The 26592-nt window shown below is 39.5% G+C and overlaps 1 protein-coding gene and 1 pseudogene across 3 annotated transcripts; one reads left to right on the forward strand and one right to left on the reverse strand.

The window, feature by feature from the left end:
- LOC131193108 (zinc finger protein 658B-like) overlaps positions 1 to 26592 on the reverse strand; it is a 172399-nt pseudogene that overhangs the window by 24589 nt on the left and 121218 nt on the right.
- On the forward strand, positions 657 to 26214 carry LOC131193130 (zinc finger protein 135-like). 3 transcript variants are annotated; one of them, XM_058173019.1, is made up of 3 exons: positions 657 to 4241; positions 4359 to 6092; positions 22485 to 26214. In XM_058173019.1, the coding sequence occupies exons 2-3, from the start codon at positions 4940 to 4942 to the stop codon at positions 23597 to 23599; spliced, it is 2268 nt and encodes a 755-aa protein (XP_058029002.1). In that variant the 5' UTR covers positions 657 to 4241; positions 4359 to 4939; the 3' UTR covers positions 23600 to 26214. The 3 variants fall into 3 exon arrangements, with proteins under 3 accessions (XP_058029002.1, XP_058029000.1, XP_058029001.1); XM_058173017.1 differs by lacking the exons at positions 657 to 4241; positions 4359 to 6092 and adding an exon at positions 12322 to 13711 and having other exon boundaries at positions 21843 to 26214; XM_058173018.1 differs by lacking the exons at positions 657 to 4241; positions 4359 to 6092 and adding an exon at positions 21246 to 21339 and having other exon boundaries at positions 21843 to 26214.

Here is a 26592-nt window from a genome sequence, read left to right on the forward strand (position 1 = left end):
AGATGATTAGGGGACTGGAGGATAAAACATATGAAGAACGGTTGCAGGAACTGGGTATGTCTAGTTTAACAAAAAGAAGGACTAGGGGAGACATGATAGCTGTGTTCCAATATCTCAGGGGCTGCCACAAAGAAGAGGGAGTCGGGCTGTTCTCCAAAGCACCTGAGGGTAGAATAGAATAGAATAGAATTTTATTGGCCAAGTGTGATTGGACACACAAGGAATTTGTCTTGGTGCATATGCTCTCAGTGTACATAAAAGAAAAGATACGTTCATCAAGGTACAACATTTACAACACAATTGATGATTAATATATCAATATAAATCATAAGGATTGCCAGCAACAAGTTATAGTCATACAGTCATAAGTGGAAAGAGATTGGTGATGGGAACTATGAAACGATTAATAGTAGTGCAGATTCAGTAAATAGTCTGACAGTGTTGAGGGAATTATTTGTTTAGCAGAGTGATGGCCTTCGGGAAAAAACTGTTCTTGTGTCTAGTTGTGCAGTGCTCTATAGCGTCGTTTGAGGGTAGGAGTTGAAACAGTTTATGTCCAGGATGCGAGGATCTGCAAATATTTTCACGGCCCTCTTCTTGATTCGTGCAGTATACAGGTCCTCAATGGAAGGCAAGTTGGTAGCAATTATTTTTTCTGCAGTTCTAATTATCCTCTGAAGTCTGTGTTTTTCTTGTTGGGTTGCAGAACCGAACCAGACAGTTATAGAGGTGCAAATGACAGACTCAATAATTCCTCTGTAGAACTGGATCAGCAGCTCCTTGGGCAGTTTGAGCTTACTGAGTTGGCGCAGAAAGAACATTCTTTGTTGTCCTTTTTTAATGATGTTTTTGATGTTAGCTGTCCATTTGAGATCTTGCTATATGATAGAACCCAGAAACAAGAAGCAATGGGTGGAAACTGATCAAAGAAAGAAGCAACTTAGAACTAAGGAGAAATTTCCTGACAGTTAGAACAATTAATAAGTGGAACGACTTGCCTTCAGAAGTTGTGAATGCTCCAACACTGGAAATTTTTAAGAAAATGTTGGATAACCATCTGACTGAGATGGTGTAGGGTTTCCTGCCTGGGCAGGGGGTTGGACTAGAAGGCCTCCAAAGTCCCTTCCAACTCTGATGTTATGTTATGTTATGTTAACTCTATTACAGATATCGTATTTTTTACAGTCAAGTTTAGAATGATTTACATTGAGTTTAAAGCAGTTGTTCGTGGGCGTATTATTGCAATTAAACAGAAAAAGTCATTTACAGGTAAAATATTACTATGCATAATTTTGTATGCAATACCTACAAGCTACACAGTTCTAAGTTATCCAACCCGAGAATTTCGAGCCTAGTAGCATAAGGAATTCTACTCTGTACAGAAGAGTGCAAGACTTTTCTCGTGAAGTACTGATTGTACTGATGTCTGATATATTCTGGGGATTCCAAACAGTTGAACAATACTCTAAAATTGGTCTAGCGTAAGTTTTATAAGCTCTAATTAGCAATATCATGTTTCCAGGAAAAAAAGTTTCACAAAATTAAGTTTAGAACTCTTTATGCTTTTTTAGCAATGCTATTACAGTGAGCTTTGGAGCCTAAATCGTGAGGGATAAGTACACCTAGGTCCTTAACAAAGTGAGAGTCATCTGCTAGATCAATGCCACCTAGCTTATACTTGACATTCTGATTACATTTACCAATATGTAAGACAGAGCATTTATTAATTGAAATTTGAAGTTGCCAAACAGATGACCATTCAGACACACAGTCGAGATCATTTGCAAAACAACAGAATTATCTTAGAATTGAATAATTTTACGTCATCGGCAAAAAGAACACAATTGCTTTTTAGTTGATCATATAAATCGTTGATATAGAGCAAAAAAAGTGTGCGACCTAAAACGCTGCCATGCGGAACACCACTTAAATTATGCAGGATTAGACAGCGAGTTCCCTATTTTGACTTTCTACAATCTATCAGACAGGAAAGCAGCAATCCACTTAAGCAAAAGTCCAGAAATGCTCTAAGTGCTTAATTTCAACAGCAGTTTATCATGTACTACTGTATCAAAAGCCTTACAAAAATCTATGTAAATTGCATCAACAGTATCATGTTCTATTGATTGTGTTTTTGTTATGTTGAATTCTAGTATGACATGGTCACTGTCAAGGTTCCTTCAACTTCAATTCCCTCTATCACTTCATCTGTGCTTGTAAGAATTAGGTCTAGTATGGCTGTCCTTCTCGTTCCCTCCTCTATCTTTTGGACAACAAAGTTGTCAGCTAGGTTGGTCAAGAACCTATTCGATTTCTCATTTAGTGCGGAATTAGTCTTCCAACTGATGTCAGGTAATTGAAGTCCCCCATTAGTATTATAGTGTGTTTCCTACATATATTTCTTAGTTGGTTGGCAAAAAGGACACCTATTTTTTCTGCTTGGTTGGGTGGCCTATAATATACACCTATGGCGGTGTTATTCTTCTTTTCTTTTATATTAATCCATATGCATTCTAGGAGGTTTTCTTCCTGGTTTCGTGCATTTCTGTAGCAATGTAGTGGTCCTTTACAAGGCCCTCCTCTTTTATGGGGTCTGGGGTTTTTTGAACAGTTTGTAACCTTCTATCAGTATCTTCCAGTCATGGGTTTCATCCCACCAAGTTTCTGTAATTCCAACTACCTTCATATCTACCTTCATATTAATAGTTCAAGTTCACTCTGTTTGTTCCCCAAACTTTGTGCATTTGTATATAGGCACTTGAGGTCTTTATATTGGTCTGTGGGTATGCTTCCTATGTTTCCTATTTGGTATTTGAGTTTGTCTTCCTTTCCATTCCTCCTTACCTCATTATTTGACTTGGTTTCTAAGGATTTGTGCTTGGAGTTAGAGCCTTCTAAGTGTGCCTCAGGGCAAGCCCGTGATCGCAACCCAGGAATTTGATGTCGGAGCAGCTTGAAAGCAGAGATGAGTGCCCCCCCTCCGCGGCTCAGGCTGAAAAGCCTCTCACGCTGGGGGATATTAAGGCAATCCGACTGTTTTTAAAAGAAAAAAAAAAGAGATCCTAAAGATTGGTCATCCTCCCCCCTCAATTTTAGTTTAACCCCCCCGATAAGTTGAGCCAGTCATTTTCCAAAAATATTCTTCCCAGTCTTCGTGAGATGCAGCCCATCCCTTGCCAAAAGCCTATCATGAAGGTAGTACAGACCATGATCCAGGAATCCAAAGGTTTTTTGGCGACACCAACCCTTTAGCCAGTTTACTTCTAGAATCCTTTGTTATCTTACCAGGTGTTGACCTTTCGTTGGCAGTACAGATGAGAAAAACTACTTGTGCATCTAACTCCTTAACTTTCTTGCCTAGATGCTTGTAATCTCTCAATATTGTGTTCAAGTTCTTTTTTGTTTCATTCATCCCGACATGTAGCAGTAGAAAAGGGTAGTAAACTGTGGGCTTTATCTCCACTTTGGTCTCATCTGTCTAAGGGATAGTGTTCCAGAAGTTTTGTGATTTGTTCACAAAGTTTTGTAACTTTGCAAATGCAAGCGTTGCTGCCATGTCCTTTTTAGAAATCAGAGGCTTTCTCCTGGCAACCCTACCAAACGAACCATACTTATTCAGTCTTTTTCTAATTGTACTGTCATGAACTTTAACACTTAACATGCTAAATGAGGCCTGTAGAGCCTGAGATGTAATGCTTGGGTTTTTTGTAATTTCTCTGAGCATTCCACTGTCTGAACTTGGGGTGACTTTGCTGGGACTCACATCGCAATGCTGGAGACTAGGAAACTCCTACAACTTCGGCTTTTATAGATATAGTCACATTTGCTGATGATAATTGATCAAGGGCATTTGATCAATAGCACTGGCTGCTGTGTTGCCTCTTCGTACCTATGGAAGAAGTAAGAGTGTTTTTAGTTTTTCATGTCTCTGTTATGGCTTTGTTTTTGTAAAAAAAAATGATGACATGGGTATAATGTGTCATCTGTTTTTGTTCATCTGACATTATAGTTACCCATTTTTAAGAACTGCTAAGGTCTGGATGATTTTTACTATGTCATGATATGTAAAATCATAGAACACAAAGAGGGTGTACTTTCTTTTTCACATAACTGTATTTGAAACTTTTGCACATAAACTTTTGCAGGGCTGAGAATTTGTGACTGACCTAAGTCAACAAGTGAATTTCATGAATGAATGGATATTTGAACTTGGATCTCGGTAGTCAAATGTCACAATTAATGTAAGAGATTATTCTACCATTGTGGAATTGCTTTTTCATTGTAATGTATACTTTTTTCACATCTTCTGCAACCTTTTTACAAACAATAAAAGCTGCATTTTTATTTGAATCTTACAGACAAAGATGATGCTGATAAGATCACAGTGGACAACTGAGAATAACAAGCAACATTGAAAAGCAAAGCAAAAATAAAAATATTCTCCATTTTCTTCAGGAAAAACCACACAATTCACCTAGCAAGTGAAAGATAAAGGAAAGAAAATCAAGAACAGATTTCCAGCTGGAAAATGTAGAGTATGTGGAATTCAATGATACATTATACAAAACGGTCAGGGGAGATTATTTTTCCATTTCAGAAAAAGAGGGAAATATCTGGAAGTCAGTGTGGAGGAAAAGCTGAATTGGATAGTTACATAGGGCAGATAATAATGCAGGTCTTGCCCTGGAAGAAAGAAAAGGGCTTAAATTAAAGCACCCCTAAACAAGGGATCACACATATTTTTGACCTTCTCAAGAATATCAATGGTGAAAAAGCTGCATAGATGTGCCTATTGTGAGAAAAGCAAACTTCTAATCACAAGAGATTATGCAGGGGAGAATCCACTCTGGAGAAAAGCAAATACAAATTATCTGAATGTGATAAAAGCTCAGGTCAGAACAGCTCCTTTTTCATTAATGGAAAGACCCACACAGGAGAGATGCCCTACAAGTGCTCCCAATGTGGTAAATCCTTTAGTGAAAATGGCAACTTGCTGATACACCAGAGGACCCACATGGGAGCGAAGCCGTATGACTGTCCCGATTGTGGGAAACATTTCATTGGAAATTCCGACCTTGTGAGACACCTGAGGACACACACAGGAGAGAAACCCTTTGAATGTCCTGATTGCGGGAAAAGTTTCAGTCACAATTCCAATCTGATAAGACACCAGAGAACTCACACAGGAGAGAAACCCTTTGAATGTCCTCACTGTGGGAAAAGATTTCGTCAGAGTTCCTACCTGGTGATTCATCAGAGGACTCACACAGGAGAGAAACCCTTTGAATGTCCTCTTTGTGGGAAAAGTTTCAGTCGGTATTCCCACCTGGTGAAACACCAGAGAACTCACACAGGAGAGAAACCCTTTAAATGTCCTGATTGCGGGAAAAGTTTCAGTCACAATTCCAATCTGATAAGACACCAGAGAACTCACACAGGAGAGAAACCCTTTGAATGTCCTGACTGTGGGAAAAGTTTCAGTCACAATTCCTGCCTCGTGATTCATCAGAGGACTCACACAGGAGAGAAACCCTTTGAATGTCCTGACTGTGGGAAAAGATTTCGTCAGAGTTCCTGCCTGGTGATTCATCAGAGGACTCACACAGGAGAGAAACCCTTTGAATGTCCTCTTTGTGGGAAAAGTTTCAGTCAGAATTCTGACCTAGTGAAACACCAGAGAACTCACACAGGAGAGAAACCCTTTGAATGTCCTAATTGTGGGAAAAGTTTCCGTCTGAATTCTGACTTGGTGATCCATCAGAGGATTCACACAGGAGAAAAACCCTTTGAATGTCCCGATTGTGGGAAAAGTTTCAGTAAGAATTCCAGTCTGGTGCAACACCAGAGAACTCACACAGGAGAGAAACCCTTTGAATGTCCCGATTGTGGGAAAAGTTTCAGTCAGAATTCCAGTCTGGTGCAACACCAGAGAACTCACACAGGAGAGAAACCCTTTGAATGTTCTGATTGTGGGAAAAGTTTCAGTCACAATTCTAGCCTGGTGGAACATCAGAGAACTCACACAGGGGAGAAACCCTTTGCATGTGTTGAGTGTGGAAAACGTTTCAGTCAGAATTCCAACCTGGTAAGACATCAGAGAACTCACACAGGATAGAAACCCTTGGAACATCCTAATTGTGGGAATATTTTAGCCAGAATTCCCACCTGGTGAAACACCAGAGGACTCACATAGGAGAGAAGCCATATGTGTGCCCAGAGTGTGGGAAAAGTTTCATTAAAAATTTCCACCTCATGAGACACCGGATGCCTCACACGGGAGAGAAATCCTTCAAATATCCTGTCTATGGACGATCATCAGGTATAAATCTTCCCTTATTTCCTACAAGGAAATCCACATGAAGGAAACATTGATGGGTTTAGAAAAGGGTTGAATTTCATTTCTAATCTCTCATTAGGAATATAGGTGATTAATTGACTATTTTAATTTTGGCCTCATTCTTTTTACTTAAACATGTCTCAGGATTAGACTTGTAGGTGAATGAAAATGAAAAAGGGCTAACTACCTGTTTCTGGTTAGCAACAGCAGTTTTTGGATATTTCATTTTTGCAGAAGTAATGGAATTCCTCAAAAAGGCTTTTGGGTGGTGTTTTTTGTATATTGCTTGTGGAATTTCCAAAGGTGGACTTTCCATCTTCTACCTTGGTGTCCTCCAGATTTTGAGTCCCAGAATTCCGCAGCCATCATATTAGTAGTCTTCTAGATACAGTTGTAATGGGACCTGCCAATTATAGTTGCATGTTGCAATGGTGGTTAAGCGAGATTGCCTTGCTTAAGCCTCCCCACCTCCTTCTCTCCCTGATGAAGCTGTTAAAAATATTAAAAATATGAATATAAAAATATTCAAGTCATTAAGAAATATTCAAGTCATTAAGCAGAACAGTGACTACCTCAGGGTTGCAGGAATGTCTTGGAGATCTACTACACCAACTTTTGGGTCCCTACAGACCTTTCCCTCCCTACAGTGTCCCCACAGGCATTTCCTACTCCCACTGGAACCCTGCGATCATTAGGGCTTACTCCCACCTCACCAGGCATCACAACCTCCTTCTTCTCCATATCTTTTGAAGACCACTGAACCTCATGTTGGTGAAGGAGGGTAAGACATTTGTGGGCTGCATGACTGTGTCATAAAAGCAGCCGTTATTTTGATTGTGCCTGGGATTCATGTCTAGGCCATGCGGTGGAGTTGTGGAAGCAGCCACCATTTGCCATGTCTGCCTCTGTCAAAATAGTGGCTGCTTCTGGGTCACTATCACGTGGGACTGAGACAAAGTGTTTTGTTTTGCTACCTTAACACTTTGTAAACTGTGTTAAGGAATTGAGGTGCACTGGAAATGAGATGAGGTGCACGGGAGATCTCCAAAAGGGCAGTATCCTTGGGCTACATGAGAAATAGACAAGTACTGCTTCTGCCAGATTAAAATTTAAGTTGAGAACAATAAGACAACAGTTGTGTCTTATTCCCCCAACCCTTTGGTGAATCCATTTAACATTTACAGCAAACAAGATGGTCAGGAACACAGAAACATCGTGAGGTAAATCCAAATAGCATAAAGAGCACACAGAAGAAAAAAAGCGGGGAAAATGGGAAACTCCCCCTTTGCATCTACAGCAACCAATTATAGCGTAGATTGCCTCATGTAAGATGTTTTAATGGTGTTGTCATTAGGTCAGCTAAATTATTTTCTGGTGGACAATAAATTATGTCTATTACATTTTCTTTCACTGCTTCTCTGACTTTACATTATGTCAACACGCTTCCTTCTGGTTTGTACGCCCACCTGTTGTCATTTGTACACCTTTTGTGTTATCTTCAAATACTGGTATAGCTCCTTTCACTTTTTTTTTTTTTGTTTACATTTATACCCCGCCCTTCTCCGAAGACTCAGGGCGGCTTACAGTGTATAAGGCAATAGTCTCATTCTATTTGTATATTTTTACAAAGTCAACTTATTGCCCCCCCAACAATCTGGGTCCTCATTTTACCTACCTTATAAAGGATGGAAGGCTGAGTCAACCTTGGGCCGGGCTCGAACCTGCAGTAATTGCAGGCTACTGTGTTCTTAATAACAGGCTTTACCAGCGTGAGCTAAACCGGCGGACAAGAGGAGGACAAAAAGTAACAGAGGGAGACTTATCAAAAAGAAATCAAACCTAGAATTAAGGAGAAATTTCCTTTCAGTGAGAACTATTGATCAATGGAAATGCCTTGCCTTCAGAAGTTGTGGGTGCTCCATCACTGGAGGATTTTAAGAGGAGATTGAACAGCCATTTGTCTGGAATGATGTAGGCCACAGGGGTGTCAATCTTGCAGCTCGGGGACAGATATATCATGCACTGCTGACACACACCCCCGCACCCCCCACCCGGTTTAGTGAAGGGGGAAAGTCATGATACGTCAAGTTACAAACAGGTTACAAGAAGGCCGGCCCTCCCTACTACATTTGTAAAAGAGCCATTCCATTTTTTTTTCGTCTTGTGGTTACTTTTTCCTTTAAAGCCATATTTTGCAGCAGTAAAGTTCCAAATTTATGAGCAAGCTGTCAACAGAAATCCTGAGAAGAGGATGCTTCTCCCAGGGCTCATCTTTAGCACACGACAAGCTATAAAGTAAACAGTAGGGAGCTTCAGTGCAGAGTCAATTAGCAAACAGTGGGTACAGAGATGAAAATACATAACGGCTGCTCGAAACCTCCCTTAGCACTCTAAACAGTTAAATACGTTGCTGCCAATCAGGAAGGCAGCACTGTAGCTTTTTTCAGGATCCCTCTCCATTTGAAATCTCAGAAAATGACTGCAAATGTTGATAGCAGTTAGGAAAGGGGATTGGATGACATTCCCTGGATTATCTGATCTAAGGCATCATTATGGCATCCGTTGGCTCCTGTGGCTAATTTCATTTTATCCCTGGTGAACATGTAAATCTATTGGTGGAAAAGGAGAGTGAAGGGAGTGCAGCTTCATTTGAGATGGATGAAACCTTTAAAACAAGAGAAGGCAGGCAGGAAACAGATATTTTTGGGAGGAGAGCCGTGTGAGTCTATGGGAGCCAAAAACCAGATGGCATAGAATAGCACTTTTGCAGACTCAGAATTAGTTATGCATTTTAATGCAATCTGTTGGAAAAGATGCTATCAAGACTCATCTTGACATACTGCATAAGGTTAGATGCTATTCAGCAAATCGCAGCATCTAATGCCGGGGTGAAGGATGGTGGGTGTTGTAAATTGTAAACAAATTACCTGAATTTATCCTCTTAATAAACAATGGTACATTTGACATCATATTTGTTTGTGAAACATGGCTAAACTCATCCTTCACTGACTCCATTATTTCAAACAAAGAATACCAAGCCCTTCGATCAGATCGTGATCACCGCAGAGGTGGTAGAGTAGCTATTTTTTACAAAAAATCACTGAACTTAAAAAATATTCAAGTTGCACATAAACTCTCTCTACCTGAAACTATTGTATGTGACCTGTCCATCAATATCACATTAAGATTCATACTATGCTACAGAGCCCCTGACTACGACATTGCTCATGCAAATATGTTAACCTCACTACTAACATGGGCTACCTCTTGCCCATATCCTCTCATCTTTCTGGGAGACCTAAATCTACCTTCTATAAACTGGATAACAAATGAATGTACAACTGAACCAATCCATACTACTCTATACAACGCAGTTACAAACCTTGGCCTTGAACAACTAGTAACTAACAATACTAGTCTCATGAACTGCCTCGACCTCATCTTTTGCAATAACGCAAACTCAATTTATGGACTACAAGTAAAAGAACCCTTTTCCAACAGTGACCACTGCATGATAGACTTTAATCTAAACATACGTCCTCGCATAAATCGTCTCAACAATAGTACTCCAAACTACAATTTAAAAAAAGCCAACTATGACCTTATAAACAATGATCTCTCATTTCTTGACTGGCAAAATCTATTCTCAACCTGTATTACTACAGAAGACCACTATAAAGTATTCCTACTTGAAATCAATAAAATCATCAAACTATATGTACCACAAATCATCACCAAAATCAAAAGGAAAAGCAAATTTCCCATATCAATAAAAAAGCTGCAATCCAAAAAAAAAATCCCTTTGGAAAAAAAACAAAAAGGGTTATGTAGCAAACTTCAAAAACCGCTACAAAAATATCTGCAACCAAATAAAAACAGAACGTAACACTTACCACACTAAACAAGAAGAAGACCTTCTACGCACAAATTCCAGTCGTGCTTTTTGTAACTTTGTGAACAATAAACTTAAAGAAACAAGATCCATTCCACCACTAAAAGAACCTAACGGCAAAGAATGTACTGACGAAACAGTTAAAGCAAACCTCTTTAACAAATTTTTTGGCTCAGTCTTTGTAAACAGTGATGGCTCATATCCAACATCCCTCAATCATACCAAAAATGTTAACAATGACTTAACACATATAGATTCCACAGAAGATAACAACGACCTAACACATATAGACTTCACAGAAGATAATGTTGAAAAGCCCTTTGCAACCTGAAATCATCATTATCTATCAGACCAGATGGACTACTTTTTAAAAAAACTTTCAATTAATATAGCTGAACCCCTAAGCATAATTTTTAATAAAGCCTTCAAAACTTGTTCCCTTCCAAAACTCTGGTCTCTAGCCACAGTCATCCCTATCTTCAGAAAAGGAGATCCAAGCCTTGTTGAAAATTACAGACCTATCTCTCTATGTTGTGTCTCATGCAAAGTAATGGAATCCATCATAAACCAATCCATTACACTCCATCTCGAAACAAACAACCTTCTCTCTAATAAACAATTTGGTTTCAGAAAAAAATTGTCTATAATTGAAAAAATTGTAACCTATAACTTCTCCACTGCAAAAATATATGGACTACCAACCTTGATCAAGGAAAAGCAATAGATGCAATCTACATAGACTTCTGCAAAGCTTTTGATTCAGTAGTACATGATAAACTATTCCTCAAACTAAAATCCTACGGCATTTCGGGACCTCTTCACAATTGGATAAATGCCTTCCTGTCAAACAGACAAGAAGTGGTCAAAATTGGCAATGCTATATCAAATCCTGTTCCTGTCAAAAGTGGCGTTCCCCAAGGTAGTGTTCTTGGACCAACACTCTCCATACTATACATAAATGATCTCTGTGACCTCATCTCAAGTTATTGTGTTCTCTTTGCTGATGATGTCAAACTATTTAATACCACTAGTAATACTTCTACCCTTCAAGAAGACCTCGACTTAATTTCCGATTGGTCTAAAACTTGGCAACTCCAAATCTCAACCAGCAAATGCTCAGTCTTACATATTGGAAAAAAGAACCCTAACATCAAGTACAAACTTGATGGACATTACCTAACTGACGACCCCCAACCTGTCAAAGATCTTGGAGTTCTCATATCAAATGACCTTAATGCAAAGCCCACTGCAACTACATAGCAAAAAAGGCCCTAAGAGTTGTAAACCTAATTTTATGCAGCTTTTTTTCAAAAAACTCTACACTACTAACTAGAGCATACAAAACATTTGCCAGACCTATTCTTGAATACAGCTCATCCGTCTGGAGCCCACACCACATCTCTGACATAAACACAATAGAACGAGTCCAGAAATATTTTACTAGAAGAGTTCTTCACTCCTCCGAAAACAACAAAATACCTTATACCGACAGACTTGAAATCCTGGGATTAGAAAACTTACAACTCCGTCGACTTCGACATGACCTGTGTTTAACACACAAAATAATCTATTGCAATATCCTTCCTATAAAAGACTACTTCAGCTTCAATCGCAATATTACAAGAGCAAAAAATAGATTCAAGCTAAATGTCAACCGCTTCAAACTTGATTGCAGAAAATATGACTTCTGTAACAGAGTTGTTAATGCTTGGAACTCATTACCTGACTCCATAGTCTCTACTCAAAATCCCAAAATCTTCAACCAAAAGCTGTCTACTATTGATCTCACCCCATTCCTAAGAGGACTATAAGGGGCGTACATAAGAGCACAAAAGTGCCGACCGTTCCTGTCCTATTGTTCCCTTCATTATAAATTGAGATGGGAAGATCTGGGAGGGGGGGAATCTAAAAAATTCGACAAAAAATAAGTTTTCCCCCCATTTTTTTCCAAAGCTGTTTGGAAAAAAACCGTTTATTTTCCATTTTGGAGGGGATTTTTTTCCAGGCTGTCCCATCTGGAACAATTTGCCTCCAGAAGATGTGAATGCTCCAACACTGGAAATTTTTAAGAAGATGTTGGATAACCATTTGTCTGTAATGGTGTAGGGTTTCCAGCCAAGGAAGTGGGTTGTTCTAGAAGACCGCCAAGGTCCCTTCCAACTCTGTTATTCTATTCTATTTTATCTCCACACACATACAGTTTCTAACCCACTGCAATTGTTAAAATGCATATAACCTGTAATCTACCTGTAGTTGAGGTCCCCACGGATTGGAACACTGAGTAGACAAAAATGTATGGAAAAACCTGGGGTTGAATTCCTTTAACATAAGAGATTGGTCATACTAACATATGACTAGTCACTTTGTGACCATTTGACATTACAACCGACCCCTACCCCTCCTAAATGTGCATCCATAGGTGAGGTTGTACCTTTCCCAACATCAGTAATTGTGAGAGGGATGTAGGAGTCCTAACCGACAACCACTTAAGTACGAACTAGCAGTGTGCTGCAGCTGCAGAAAAAGCCAACCCAGTCCTAGTCTGCATCACCAGCATCAAAAATCACCTGATGTGTTAGTAATGAATTACTGCTGCACTTGAAATACTGTGTCCAATTTTGATTGCTATGATACAAAAAAAGATGTTGAGACTCTAGAAAGAGTGCAGAAAAGAGCAACAAAGGTACCTAGGGAATGGAGGCTAAAACATTGGATGAGCAGTTGCAAGAGCTGGATATGTCTGACACAGGGGACTAAGATTGACATGATAGCAGTCTTTCAGTATTTGAAGGACTGACACATTAAGAGGGGGTCAACCTATTCCCCAAAGTGCCTGAGAGCAGTAAAAGAAGTAACAGAGGAAGACTTATTAAAACCAAATCCTTCCTAGAATTGAGACAGTCCCTGTCCATGAAATCATTCAATCAGTGGAACAGCTTGCCTCCACAACTTGTGAGTATTCCAGCAATGGGATTTTTAAAGAGGAGGCTGGACATTCTGTTTGTCCAGAATAGTATAGGGTCTCCTGCTTAGAGAGATGGTCCCTTCCAACTCCTATTCCATAATTCAGTTTGAACTTCATAAACTTTTACGACTTTTCCCACGTAGCGAAACTTCACAAGCTAAGTAGTTTCACATTTCACTTGGCTCAGTTGCTGGGAGTCGAAAAACGACTTGACAGCATGTAATCAGTGAAAACATCTTGCAGATGCCTTAGGCAGAAACAGGACAAGCCTGTTTTTTGACCTCCTAGGATGAGATGGCAGTCAGATAGGCAGCATCTGCAATTAGAAAGCCAACAGCACAAGAGCTCCATTTGTTGGAGCTAAAAGGAACTGAAACCATTGAGTACTGTATTGCTAGATAGGATGGGAGGAGAGGAGAAGCGCAGATGAACTTCCTCTTCCGGATCACTCATGGGAGGAAGGTGGTGTGCAGAGTGTTATTTGTGCTCTTCCAAGGATCAAAGCATCGGATGGAAGGTGAGTTAAGGACAGGTTAGAGGAAAGACCAGAAGCAGGTTGGCCTGTTTGGTTTGGATGCTGCCAACTGGTTAACATTAATGATCCTTACAGATAAAGATTAACAGAATTGGAAGGGACCTTCTAGGTCATCTAGTCCAACTCCTTGCCCAAGCAGGAGACCCTACATCATTTGGCAGTCCAATCTCTTTTTGAAAGTTTCAGTGATGAAGCTCCCACAACTTCTGAAAGCTGTTCCATTGGTTGATTGTTCTCACTGTCAGAAAATGTCTCCTTATTTCTAGGTTGAATCTCTCCTTGGTCAGTTTCCATCCATTATTCCTTGTCTGGCCTTCAGGTGCCTTGGAAAATAGCTTTATCCCCTCCTTTCTATGACAGCCCCTCAAATACTGGAATACTGCTATCATGTCTCCCCTGGTCCTTCTCTTCACTAGACTAGCCATGCCCAGTTCGTGCAACTGTTCATCATATGTTTTAGCTTCCAGTCCCCTAATCATCTTGGTTGCTCTTCTCTGCATTCTTTCCGTACACTGCTGGCTCATATTTAATTGGTTGTCCACTAAGACTCCAAGATCTTTCTCACTGTTATTGCTATTAAGCCTGGTTTCACTCGGTCTATATGTGTACTTTTGGTTTTTCTTGCCTAAGTGTAAGACTTTACTTTTCTCTACATTGAATTTCATTTTGTTTGATAGGGCCCAGTGTTCAAGTCTGTCAAGATCCATCTGGATCTTGAAACTATCATCTAGGTTGTTAGGTATTCCTACCAGCTTAGTATCATTTGTAAATGTGTTAAGTTCCCCTTCTATTCCCTTATCTAAGTCGCTCATGAAGATATTGAAAAGTATTGGGCCTAAGATGGAAGCTTGTGGTACCCCACTGCTTTTTCTTGAGCTTAAGTGGCACAGTGGTTAGAGTGCGGTACTGCCAGCTGCCTGCCGGCTGCCTGCAATTTAACAGTTCAAATCCCACCAGGCTCAAGGTTGACTCAGCCTTCCCTCCTTCCAAGGTGGGTAAAAGTATGACCCAAATTGTTGGGGGAAACATGCTGACTCTTTAAATCGCTTAGAGAGGGCTGTAAAGCACTGTAAAGTGGTATATAAGTCTAAGTACTATTGCTATTTCTAGCTTACCAAAAAGTAAGTTGTGGTCTAGTTTGTCGAATGCCTTGCTGAAGTCTAAGTATATTATGTCCACAGTATTTTGCTAGTCTATTAATTTAATCACTATGTTAGAGAATGAAATAAAATTGGATTGGCATGATCTGTTTTTAACAAACTCATGCTGACTTCTACTTATTACTTTATTCGTTTCTAGATGTTGGCAGATCTCTTTTTTTATCATCTTTTCCAATATCTTCCTGGGTATTGATGTTAGGTTGATTTGTCTGTAGTTTCCTGGATCTGTTTTTTTTTTTCCTTCCTTTTTTGAAGATGGGAACTACATCTTTGCTTTCATGACTTTGTCTTTGCAGATTCTGGCTATCTGCTGATATTCTGTCTGTTATGCGTCCTTCTTTCCATTTTTTGTACTTGTCCTTTTTGTCTTTCAATTTGTGCAGCCATGCTGGTTTATTCTTGGGATTTCTTGTTTTCTTTTTCGGTGGTATTGTGCTGGACTGGGCTTTCATGATCTTTTTTTTTCAGAGTTCTTCAGTTGTTTTAGCCTTTAGGATTTTCATCCAAGGAATCTTTCCCAAGTTCTCTCTGAGTTTGTTAAAATCAGTTCTTTTAAAATCTAAGACTATGTTATTTATTTATTTATTTATTTTTATTAATTGGAATTTGTCAAACAAAAATGAGACTAAGAAGAGAATAAAAATACAATGACAGGTTTGATAGGCACGTTAGTGCATTTATGCATGCCCCTTCTACTGACCACTTAAGTATGAAGTAAGGTCCACAGAAGTCAATTTGTGACTGAAATTGTGAAAAGTTGTACCTGAGACAACTGAATCAGGTAGGGCATTCCAGACTTCGACCACTCTATTACAGATATCGTATTTTTTACAGTCAAGTTTAGAATGATTTACATTGAGTTTAAAGCGGTTGTTCGTGGGCGTATTATTGCAATTAAACAGAAAAAGTCATTTACAGGTAAAATATTACTATGCATAATTTTGTATGCAATACCTACAAGCTACACGGTTCTAAGTTATCCAACCTGAGAATTTCGAGCCTAGTAGCATAAGGAATTCTACTCTGTACAGAAGAGTGCAAGACTTTTCTCGTGAAGTACTCGATTGTACTGATGTCTGATATATTCTGGGGATTCCAAACAGTTGAACAATACTCTAAAATTGATCTAGTGTAAGTTTTATAAGCTCTTATTAGTAATATCATGTTTCCAGGAAAAAAAGTTTCACAAAATTAAGTTTAGAACTCTTAATGCTTTTTTAGCAATGCTATTACAGTGAGCTTTGGAGCCTAAATCGTGAGGGATAAGTACACCTAGGTCCTTAACAAAGTGAGAGTCATAACATAACATAACAACAGAGTTGGAAGGGACCTTGGAGGCCTTCTAGTCCAACCCCCTGCCCAGGCAGGAAACCCTACACCATCTCAGTCACATGGTTATCCAACATTTTCTTAAAAATTTCCAGTGTTGGAGCATTCACAACTTCTGCAGGCAAGTCGTTCCACTTATTAATTGTTCTAACTATCAGGAAATTTCTCCTTAGTTCTAAGTTGCTTCTTTCTTTGATCAGTTTCCACCCATTGCTTCTTGTTCTACCCTCACGTGCTTTGGAGAACAGCCCGACTCCCTCTTCTTCTTCAATATCTTCCCTGAGATATTGGAATATCTAGTCATCTGCTAGATCAATGCCACCTAGCTTATACTTGACATTCTGATTACATTTACCAATATGTAAGACAGAGCATTTATTAATTGAAATTTGAAGTTGCCAAACAGATGACCATTCAGACACATAGTCGAGATCATTTGCAAAACAACAGAATTATCTGTAGAATTGAATAATTTTACGTCATCGGCAAAAAGAACACAATTGCTTTTTAGTTGATCATATAAAATTTTTTTTGACTGCACTGATTGGAATATTTTTAAAGATACCTCTGCAGACCTGGATGAACTCACAGATACTGTAACATCATATGTCAGCTTCTGTGAAGACCTATGTGTACCTACAAGGAACTTGCGAATACACAGTAACAACAAACCTTGGTTTACACCTAAACTTAAGCAGCTACGACATTCCAAAGAGGAAGCCTACAGAAAAGGTGATAAAATGCTGTACAATCAGGCCAGAAATGCACTAACAAGGGAGATAAGAGCAGCAAAAAGAAGCTACTCTGAAAAGCTAAAGAATCAGTTTTCAGCAAATGAACCAGCAAACATGTGGAAAACTCTTAAAAATATCACCGGCTATGGCAAACCTCCTTCCCAGGCTGAAGGTAATCAACAACTGGCAGATGACCTGAATGAGTTTTACTGCAGGTTTGAAAGGAAACTACAGCCACCTATCTCCACAACCCCCATCTCAGACACACCAACAACAGCCAAGACTCCTACAACTGACCCCATTTCATTGGGTTCACAACCCCTAGTGATCACAGAAAAGGAAGTGCAGGACCTATTTCACAGACAAAAGCCAGGAAAAGCTCCAGGCCCAGACAAGATAACTCCTTCTTGCTTAAAAGTCTGTGCTGACCAATTGACCCCCATCTTCACCCATATTTTCAATAAATCACTAGAGATGTGTTATGTTCCTTCTTGCTTCAAACGCTCTACCATCATCCCAGTGCCGAAGAAGCCCACCATCAAGGAACTGAATGACTACAGACCAGTTGCTTTAACATCTGTAGTCATGAAAACCTTTGAAAGGCTAGTGCTTTCCTACCTGAAAACCATCACGGATCCGCTGTTAGACCCCTTGCAATTTGCATACCGAGCAAATAGATCAACAGATGATGCTGCTAATATGGCTCTGCACTACATCCTACAACATCTTGAGTCTCCAAAGACCTATGCAAGGGTCCTTTTCATAGACTTTAGTTCAGCATTCAATACCATCATTCCAGACATTCTTCTAACTAAGCTAAACCAGCTACAGGTACCGGAACAGACTTGTAAGTGGATCACAAGCTTCCTAACAAACAGGAAACAGCAGGTGAAGCTAAGCAAGATCACATCAAATACCTGTACAATTAGCACAGGGGCCCCCCAAGGCTGTGTGCTCTCCCCACTTCTCTTCTCTCTATATACCAATGACTGCATCTCCAATGATCCATCTGTTAAGCTACTGAAGTTCGCAGATGACACAAAAGTGATTGGTCTCATTCGAGACAATGACGAATCCGCATATAGACAAGAGGTCGAACGACTAGCCTTGTGGTGCAACCAAAACACTCTGGAATTGAACACACTCAAAACCGTAGAAATGGTGGTAGACTTTAGGAAAAACCCTTCCATACTTCCACCTCTCACAATACTTGACAACACAGTATCAACAGTAGAAACCTTCAAATTTCTGGGTTCTATCATATTGCAAGATCTCAAATGGACAGCTAATATCAAAAACATCATTAAAAAAGGACAGCAAAGAATGTTCTTTCTGCGCCAACTCAGTAAGCTCAAACTGCCCAAGGAGCTGCTGATCCAATTCTACAGAGGAATTATTGAGTCTGTCATTTGCACCTCTATAACTGTCTGGTTCGGTTCTGCAACCCAACAAGAAAAACACAGACTTCAGAGGATAATTAGAACTGCAGAAAAAATAATTGCTATCAACCTGCCTTCCATTGAGGACCTGTATACTGCACGAATCAAGAAGAGGGCCGTGAAAATATTTGCAGATCCCTCGCATCCTGGACATAAACTGTTTCAACTCCTACCCTCAAAATGACGCTATAGAGCACTGCACACCAGAACAACTAGACACAAGAACAGTTTTTTCCCGAAGGCCATCACTCTGCTAAACAAATAATTCCCTCAACACTGTCAGACTATTTACTGAATCTGCACTACTATTAATCGTTTCATAGTTCCCATCACCAATCTCTTTCCACTTATGACTGTATGACTATAACTTGTTGCTAGCAATCCTTATGATTTATATTGATATATTGATCATCAATTGTGTTGTAAATGTTGTACCTTGATGAACGTATCTTTTCTTTTATGTACACTGAGAGCATATGCACCAAGACAAATTCCTTGTGTGTCCAATCACACTTGGCCAATAAAAAATTCTATTCTATTCTATTCTATTCTAAATCGTTGATATAGAGCAAAAAAAGTGTGGGACCTAAAACGCTGCCATGCGCAACACCACTGTTAAATTATGCAGGATTAGACAGCGAGTTCCCTATTTTGACTTTCTGCAGTCTATCAGACAGGAAAGCAGCAATCCACTTGTGCAAAAGTCCAGAAATGCTGTAAGCGCTTAATTTCAACAGCAGTTTATCATGTACTACTGTATCAAAAGCCTTACAAAAATCTATGTAAATTGCATCAGCAGTATCATGTTCTATTGATTGTGTTTTTGTTATGTTGAATTCTAGTATGACATGGTCATTGTCAAGGTTCCTTCAACTTCAACTCCCTCTATCACTTCATCTGTGTTTGTAAGAATTAGGTCTAGTATGGCTGTCCTTCTCGTTCCCTCTTCTACCTTTTGGACAACAAAGTTGTCAGCTAGGTTGGTCAAGAACCTATTCGATTTCTCATTTAGTGCGGAATTAGTCTTCCAACTGATGTCAGGTAATTGAAATCCCCCATTAGTATTAGAGTGTGTTTCCTACATATATTTCTTAGTTGGTTGTCAAAAAGGACACCTATTTTTTCTGCTTGGTTGGGTGGCTTGTATTATTTTTATTATTTTATTTTATTTGCATTTATATCCCGCCCTTCTCCGAAGACTCAGGGCGGTTTACACTATGTCAAGCAATAGTCTTCATCCATTTGTATCCTATATACAAAGTCAACTTATTGCCCCCCAACAATCTGGGTCCTCATTTTACCTACCTTATAAAGGATGGAAGGCTGTAGTATACACCTATGGCAGTGTTATTCTTCTTTTCTTTTATATTAATCCATATGCATTCTAGGAGGTTTTCTTCCTGGTTTCGTGCATTTCTGTAGCAATGTAGTGGTCCTTTACATACAGTGAAACTCCATCTCCTCTTTTATGGGGTCTGGGGTTTTTTGAAAAGTTTGTAACCTTCTATCAGTATCTTCCAGTCATGGGTTTCATCCCACCAAGTTTCTGTAATTCCAACTACCTTCATATCTACCTTCATATTAATAGTTCAAGTTCACTCTGTTTGTTCCCCAAACTTTGTGCATTTGTATATAGGCACTTGAGGTCTTTATATTGGTCTGTGGGTATGATTCCTATGTTGCCTATTTGGTATTTGAGTTTGTCTTCCTTTCCATTCCTCCTTACCTCATTATTTGACTTGGTTTCTAAGGATTTCTGCTTGGAATTAGGTCCTGGAGATCCTAAAGATTGGTCATCCTCCCCCCTCAATTTTAGTTTAACCCCCCCCCCGATAAGTTGAGCCAGTCATTTTCCAAAAATATTCTTCCCAGTCTTCGTGAGATGCAGCCCATCCCTTGCCAAAAGCCTATCATGAAGGTAGTACAGACCATGATCCAGGAATCCAAATGTTTTTTGGCGACACCAACCCTTTAGCCAGTTTACTTCTAGATTCCTTTGTTATCTTACCAGGTGTTGACCTTTCGTTGGCAGTACAGATGAGAAAAACTACTTGTGCATCTAACTCCTTAACTTTCTTGCCTAGATGCTTGTAATCTCTCAATATTGTATTCAAGGTCTTTTTTGTTTCATTCATCCCTACATGTAGCAGTAGAAAAGGGTAGTAAACTGTGGGCTTTATCTCCACTTTGGTCTCATCTGTCTAAGGGACAGTGTTCCAGAAGTTTTGTGATTTGTTCAGATGTAACTTTGCAAACGCAAGCGTTGCTGCCATGTCCTTTTTAGAAATCAGAGGCTTTCTCCTGGCAACCCTACCAAACGAACCATACTTATTCAGTCTTTTTCTAATTGTACTATCATGAACTTTTACACTTAACATGCTAAATGAGGCCTGTAGAGCCTGAGATGTAATGCTTGGGTTTTTTGTAATTTCTCTGAGCATTCCACTGTCTGAACTTGGGGTGACTTTGCTGGGACTCACATCGCAATGCTGGAGACTAGGAAACTCCTACAACTTCGGCTTTTATAGATATAGTCACATTTGCTGATGATAATTGATCAAGGGCATTTGATCAATAGCACTGGCTGCTGCGTTGCCTATGGAAGAAGTAAGAGTGTTTTTAGTTTTTCATGTCTCTGTTATGGCTTTGTTTTTGTAAAAAAAAATGATGCCATGGGTATAATGTGTCATCTGTTTTTGTTCATCTGACATTATAGTTACCCATTTTTAAGAACTGCTAAGGTCTGGATGATTTTTACTATGTCATGATATGTAAAATCATAGAACACAAAGAGGGTGTAATTTCTTTTTCACATAACTGTATTTGAAATTTTTGCACATAAACTTTTGCAGGGCTCAGAATTTGTGACTGATCTAAGTCAACAAGTGAATTTCATGAATGAATGGATATTTGAACTTGGATCTCGGTAGTCAAATGTCACAATTAATGTAAGAGATTATTCTACCATTGTGGAATTGCTTTTCATTGTAATATATACCGTATATACTCGAATATAAGCCGATCCGAGTATAAGCCGAGGTCCCCAATTTTACCCCAAAAACTGGAGTAAACTGGGGACTCGAGTATAAGCCGAGGGTGGGAAATGAGGCACCTACCGGTTGGGGAAACCCTCCCTCCCTCAGCTGAGAAGGCTGGCGGCTCCCCCGCCCCGCCCTCTCACTGCACCGGCAGGGCTTCAGTCCGGTAAAATGTGAAAAAAAAAAAAAAAAACCTCGAGTATAAGCCGTATATACTCGAGTATAAGCCGAGGGGCTTTAAAAAAAAAAAACTCGAGTATAAGCCGTATAGACCCGAGTATAAGCCGAGGGGACGTTTTTCAGCACAAAAAATGTGCTGAAAACTTGCTTTTCATTGTAATGTATACTTTTTTCACATCTTCTGCAACCTTTTTACAAACAATAAAAGCTGCATTTTTGTTTGAATCTTACAGACAAAGATGATGCTGATAAGATCACAGTGGACAACTGAGAATAACAAGCAACATTGAAAAGCAAAGCAAAAATAAAAATAGTCTCCATTTTCTTCAGGAAAAACCACACAATTCACCTAGCAGGTGAAAGATAAAGGAAAGAAAATCAAGAACAGATTTCCAGCTGGAAAATGTAGAGTATGTGGAACTCAATGATACTTTATACAAAACGGTCAGGGGAGATTATTTTTCCATTTCAGAAAAAGAGGGAAATATCTGGAAGTCAGTGTGGAGGAAAAGCTGAATTGGATAGTTACATAGGGCAGATAGTAATGCAGGTCTTGCCCTGGAAGAAAGAAAAGGGCTTAAATTAAAGCACCCCTAAACAAGGGATCACACATATTTTTGACCTTCTCAAGAATATCAATGGTGAAAAAGCTGCATAGATGTGCCTATTGTGAGAAAAGCAAACTTCTAATCACAAGAGATTATGCAGAGGAGAATCCACTCTGGAGAAAAGCAAATACAAATTATCTGACTGTGATAAAAGCTCAGGTCAGAACAGCTCCTTTTTCGTTAATGGAAAGACCCACACAGGAGAGATGCCCTACAAGTGCTCCCAATGTGGTAAATCCTTTAGCGAAAATGGCAACTTGCTGATACACCAGAGGACCCACATGGGAGCGAAGCCGTTTGACTGTCCTGACTGTGGGAAACATTTCATTGGAAATTCCGACCTTGTGAGACACCTGAGGACACACACAGGAGAGAAACCCTTTGAATGTCCTGATTGCGGGAAAAGTTTCAGTCGCAATTCCAATCTGATAAGACACCAGACAACTCACACAGGAGAGAAACCCTTTGAATGTCCTGACTGTGGGAAAAGATTCAGTCACAATCCCCACCTGGTGAATCATCAGAGGACTCACACAGGAGAGAAACCCTTTGAATGTCCTCTTTGTGGGAAAAGTTTCAGTCAGAATTCCCACCTCGTGAATCATCAGAGAACTCACACAGGAGAGAAACCCTTTGAATGTCCTCTTTGTGGGAAAAGTTTCAGTCGGAATTCCTGCCTCGTGGATCATCAGAGGACTCACACAGGAGAGAAACCCTTTGAATGTCCTCATTGTGGGAAAAGTTTCAGTCAGAATTCTGACCTAGTGAGACACCAGAGAACTCACACAGGAGAGAAACCCTTTGAATGTTCTGATTGTGGGAAAAGTTTTAGTCAGAATTCCCACCTGGTGAATCATCAGAGGACTCACACAGGAGAGAAACCCTTTGAATGTCCTGACTGTGGGAAAAGTTTCAGTCACAATTCCTGCCTGGTGAGTCATCAGAGGACTCACACAGGAGAGAAACCCTTTGAATGTCCTCTTTGTGGGAAAAGTTTCAGTCAGAATTCTGACCTAGTGAAACACCAGAGAACTCACACAGGAGAGAAACCCTTTGAATGTCCTGATTGTGGGAAAAGTTTCAGTCTGAATTCTGTCTTGGTGATCCATCAGAGGACTCACACAGGAGAAAAACCCTTTGAATGTCCCGATTGTGGGAAAAGTTTCAGTCAGAATTCCAGTCTGGTGAAACACCAGAGAACTCACACAGGAGAGAAACCCTTTGAATGTTCTGATTGTGGGAAAAGTTTCAGTCAGAATTCCCACCTGGTGAGTCATCAGAGGACTCACACAGGAGAGAAACCCTTTGAATGTTCTGATTGTGGGAAAAGTTTCAGTCAGAATTTTAGCCTCGTAAGACATCAGAGAACTCACACAGGATAGAAACCCTTGGAACGTCCTAATTGTGGGAATATTTTAGCCAGAATTCCCACCGGGTGAAACACTAGAGGACTCACATAGGAGAGAAACCATATGTGTGCCCAGAGTGTAGGAAAAGTTTCATTAAAAATTTCCACCTCATGAGACACCGGATGCCTCACACAGGAGAGAAATCCTTCAAATATCCTGTCTATGGACGATCTTCAGGTATAAATCTTCTCTTATTTCCTACAAGGAAATCCACATGAAGGAAACATTGATGAGTTTAGAGAAGGGTTGAATTTCATTTCTAATCTCTCATTAGGAATATAGATGACTAACTGACTATTTTAATTCTGGCCTCATTCTTTTTACTCAAACATGTCTCAGGATTAGATTTGTAGGTGAATGAAAATGAAAAAGGGCTAACTACCTGTTTCTGGTTAGCAGCAGCAGTTTTTGGATATTTCATTTTTGCAGAAGTAATGGAATTCCTCAAAAAGGCTTTTGGGTGGTGTTTTTTGTATATCGCTTATGGAATTTCCACAGGTGGACTTTCCATCTTCTACCTTGGTGTCCTCCAGATTTTGAGTCCCAGAATTCCGCAGCCATCATATTAGTAGTCCTCTAGATACAATCGTAATGGGACCTGCCAATTATAGTTGCATATTGCAATGGTTGTTAAGCGAGATTGCCTTGCTTAACCCTCCCCACCTCCTTCTCTCCCTGATGAAGCTGTTAAAAATATTAAAAATATGAATATAAAAATATTCAAGTCATTAAGCAGAACAGTGACTACCTCAGGGTTGCAGGAATGTCTTGGAGATCTACTACACCAACTTTTGGGTCCCTACAGACCTTTCCCTCCCTACAGTGTCCCCACAGGCATTCCTACTCCCACTGGAACCCTGCGATCATTAGGGCTTACTCCCACCTCACCAGGCATCACAACCTCCTCCTTCTCCATATCTTTTGAAGACCACTGAACCTCATGTTGGTGAAGGAGGGTAAGACATTTGTGGGCTGCATGACTGTGTCATAAAAGCAGCCATTATTTTGACTGTGCCTGGGATTCATGTTTAGGCCATGCGGTGGAGTTGTGGAAGGTCTGCCTCTATCAAAATGGTGGCTGCTTCTGGGTCACTATCACGTGGGATTGGGACAAAGTGTTTTGTTTTGCTACCTTAACACTTTGTAAACTGTGTTAAGGAATTGAGGTGCACTGGAAATGAGATGAGGTGCACGGGAGATCTCCAAAAGGGCAGTATCCTTGGGCTACATGAGAAATAGACAAGTACTGCTTCTGCCAATTTTGTGCTGCAAAAAAAGCGAATTCAGTCCTAGGCTGCATCAATAGAGGCATAGAAGTGATAGAGTTACTTTACACTGTGCTGGTGACAGCACACCTAGAATAGTGCATCCAATTCTGGTCACCACGATAAAACCAGCCCCATGATGCTACGATTCTATGAATTTAGAGGCAGTTTAGAAAATAGGTACATAGTAGCCCCATAAACGTGCTTGTGCTAAAGGGACTTTTTAAAAAAAAGGTTACTTTCTTCAGAAAATTAATATACAGTACAAACTCCAAAAACAGAAAGATTTTTTTTTCAAAAGCAAAACAAAGATAGACAAAACATTTAAAAGAAAAAATGTGCATTAAAAAGGACAAAAATAGATTTACATATATTACCAACCCCCCACTTGAATATTCATAAATATATTGGAGCAATATTAGTTTCCTACCCTTGTAAAGCAGCCCAAAATTTATAAACTTCTATTTACAACCAATTCGACGTTCATCTATATACGATATGTAAAGGCATTATAATTAACAGATGAACCAACATCAAAGCACTTTGTTAACAATCTACTATTCCGTTTAATTTGTATAAAGTTTAGAATGGCTTATTTACCATAAATCACCAGAACCATTGTCTCTGTTTTGTCCAGGATGAAATATCTTTGTTTGATTCTTATTAATAAAACTTCTTAAAATTTAAGTTGAGAACAATAAGACAACAGTTGTGTCTTATTCCCCCAATCCTTTGGTGGATCCATTTAACATATTTACAGCAAACAAGATGGTCAGGAACACAGAAACATCGTGAGGTAAATCCAAATATCATAAAGAGCACACAGAAGAAAAAAAGCGGGAAAAATGGGAAACTCCCCCTTTGCATCTACAGCAACCAATTATAGCGTAGATTGCCTCATGTAAGATGTTTTGATGGTTTTGTCATAAGGTCAGCTAAATTATTTTCTGGTGGACAATAAATTACGTCTATTACATTTTCTTTCACTGCTTCTCTGACTTTACATTATGTCAACACGCTTCCTTCTGGTTTGTACGCCCACCTGTTGTCATTTGTACACCTTTTGTGTTATCTTCAAATACTGGTATAGCTCCTTTCACTTCAATATCCAAATCCTTTACTAACCATATATGAAGAGAATTGAAGACAATTCTGATAATGCTAACGTTCCGGATTATAAATTGTTCTATTTTTGATGGTTTGAAAATCTGGTATCATGGGAGTTTGCACACTTTCACAACTTTCCATATATTTTTAACAATTGTTCTATTTTCTTCTGTTGACTTGGAATGTACCCTCTGTCTTGTAATTTCTTTATTTGTACCCCAAAGGAGTTGTACGATGAACTATTGCAGGAACTGGATATGTCTAGTCTAACACAGAGAAGGACTAGGGATGACATCATAGCAGTCTTTCAATATGTGAGGGGCTGACACAGAAAAAAGGGGGTGGATCTATTGTCCAATGTGCCTGAGAGGAGGACAAAAAGTAACAGAGGGAGACTTATCAAAAAGAAATCAAACCTAGAATTAAGGAGAAATTTCCTTTCAGTGAGAACTATTGATCAATGGAAATGCCTTGCCTTCAGAAGTTGTGGGTGCTCCATCACTGGAGGATTTTAAGAGGAGATTGAACAGCCATTTGTCTGGAATGATGTAGGCCACAGGGGTGTCAATCTCGCAGCTCGGGGACAGATGCACT

This window comes from Ahaetulla prasina, chromosome 2, assembly GCF_028640845.1.
Source record: "Ahaetulla prasina isolate Xishuangbanna chromosome 2, ASM2864084v1, whole genome shotgun sequence".
In the NCBI taxonomy this organism is placed as follows: Eukaryota; Metazoa; Chordata; class Lepidosauria; order Squamata; family Colubridae; genus Ahaetulla; species Ahaetulla prasina.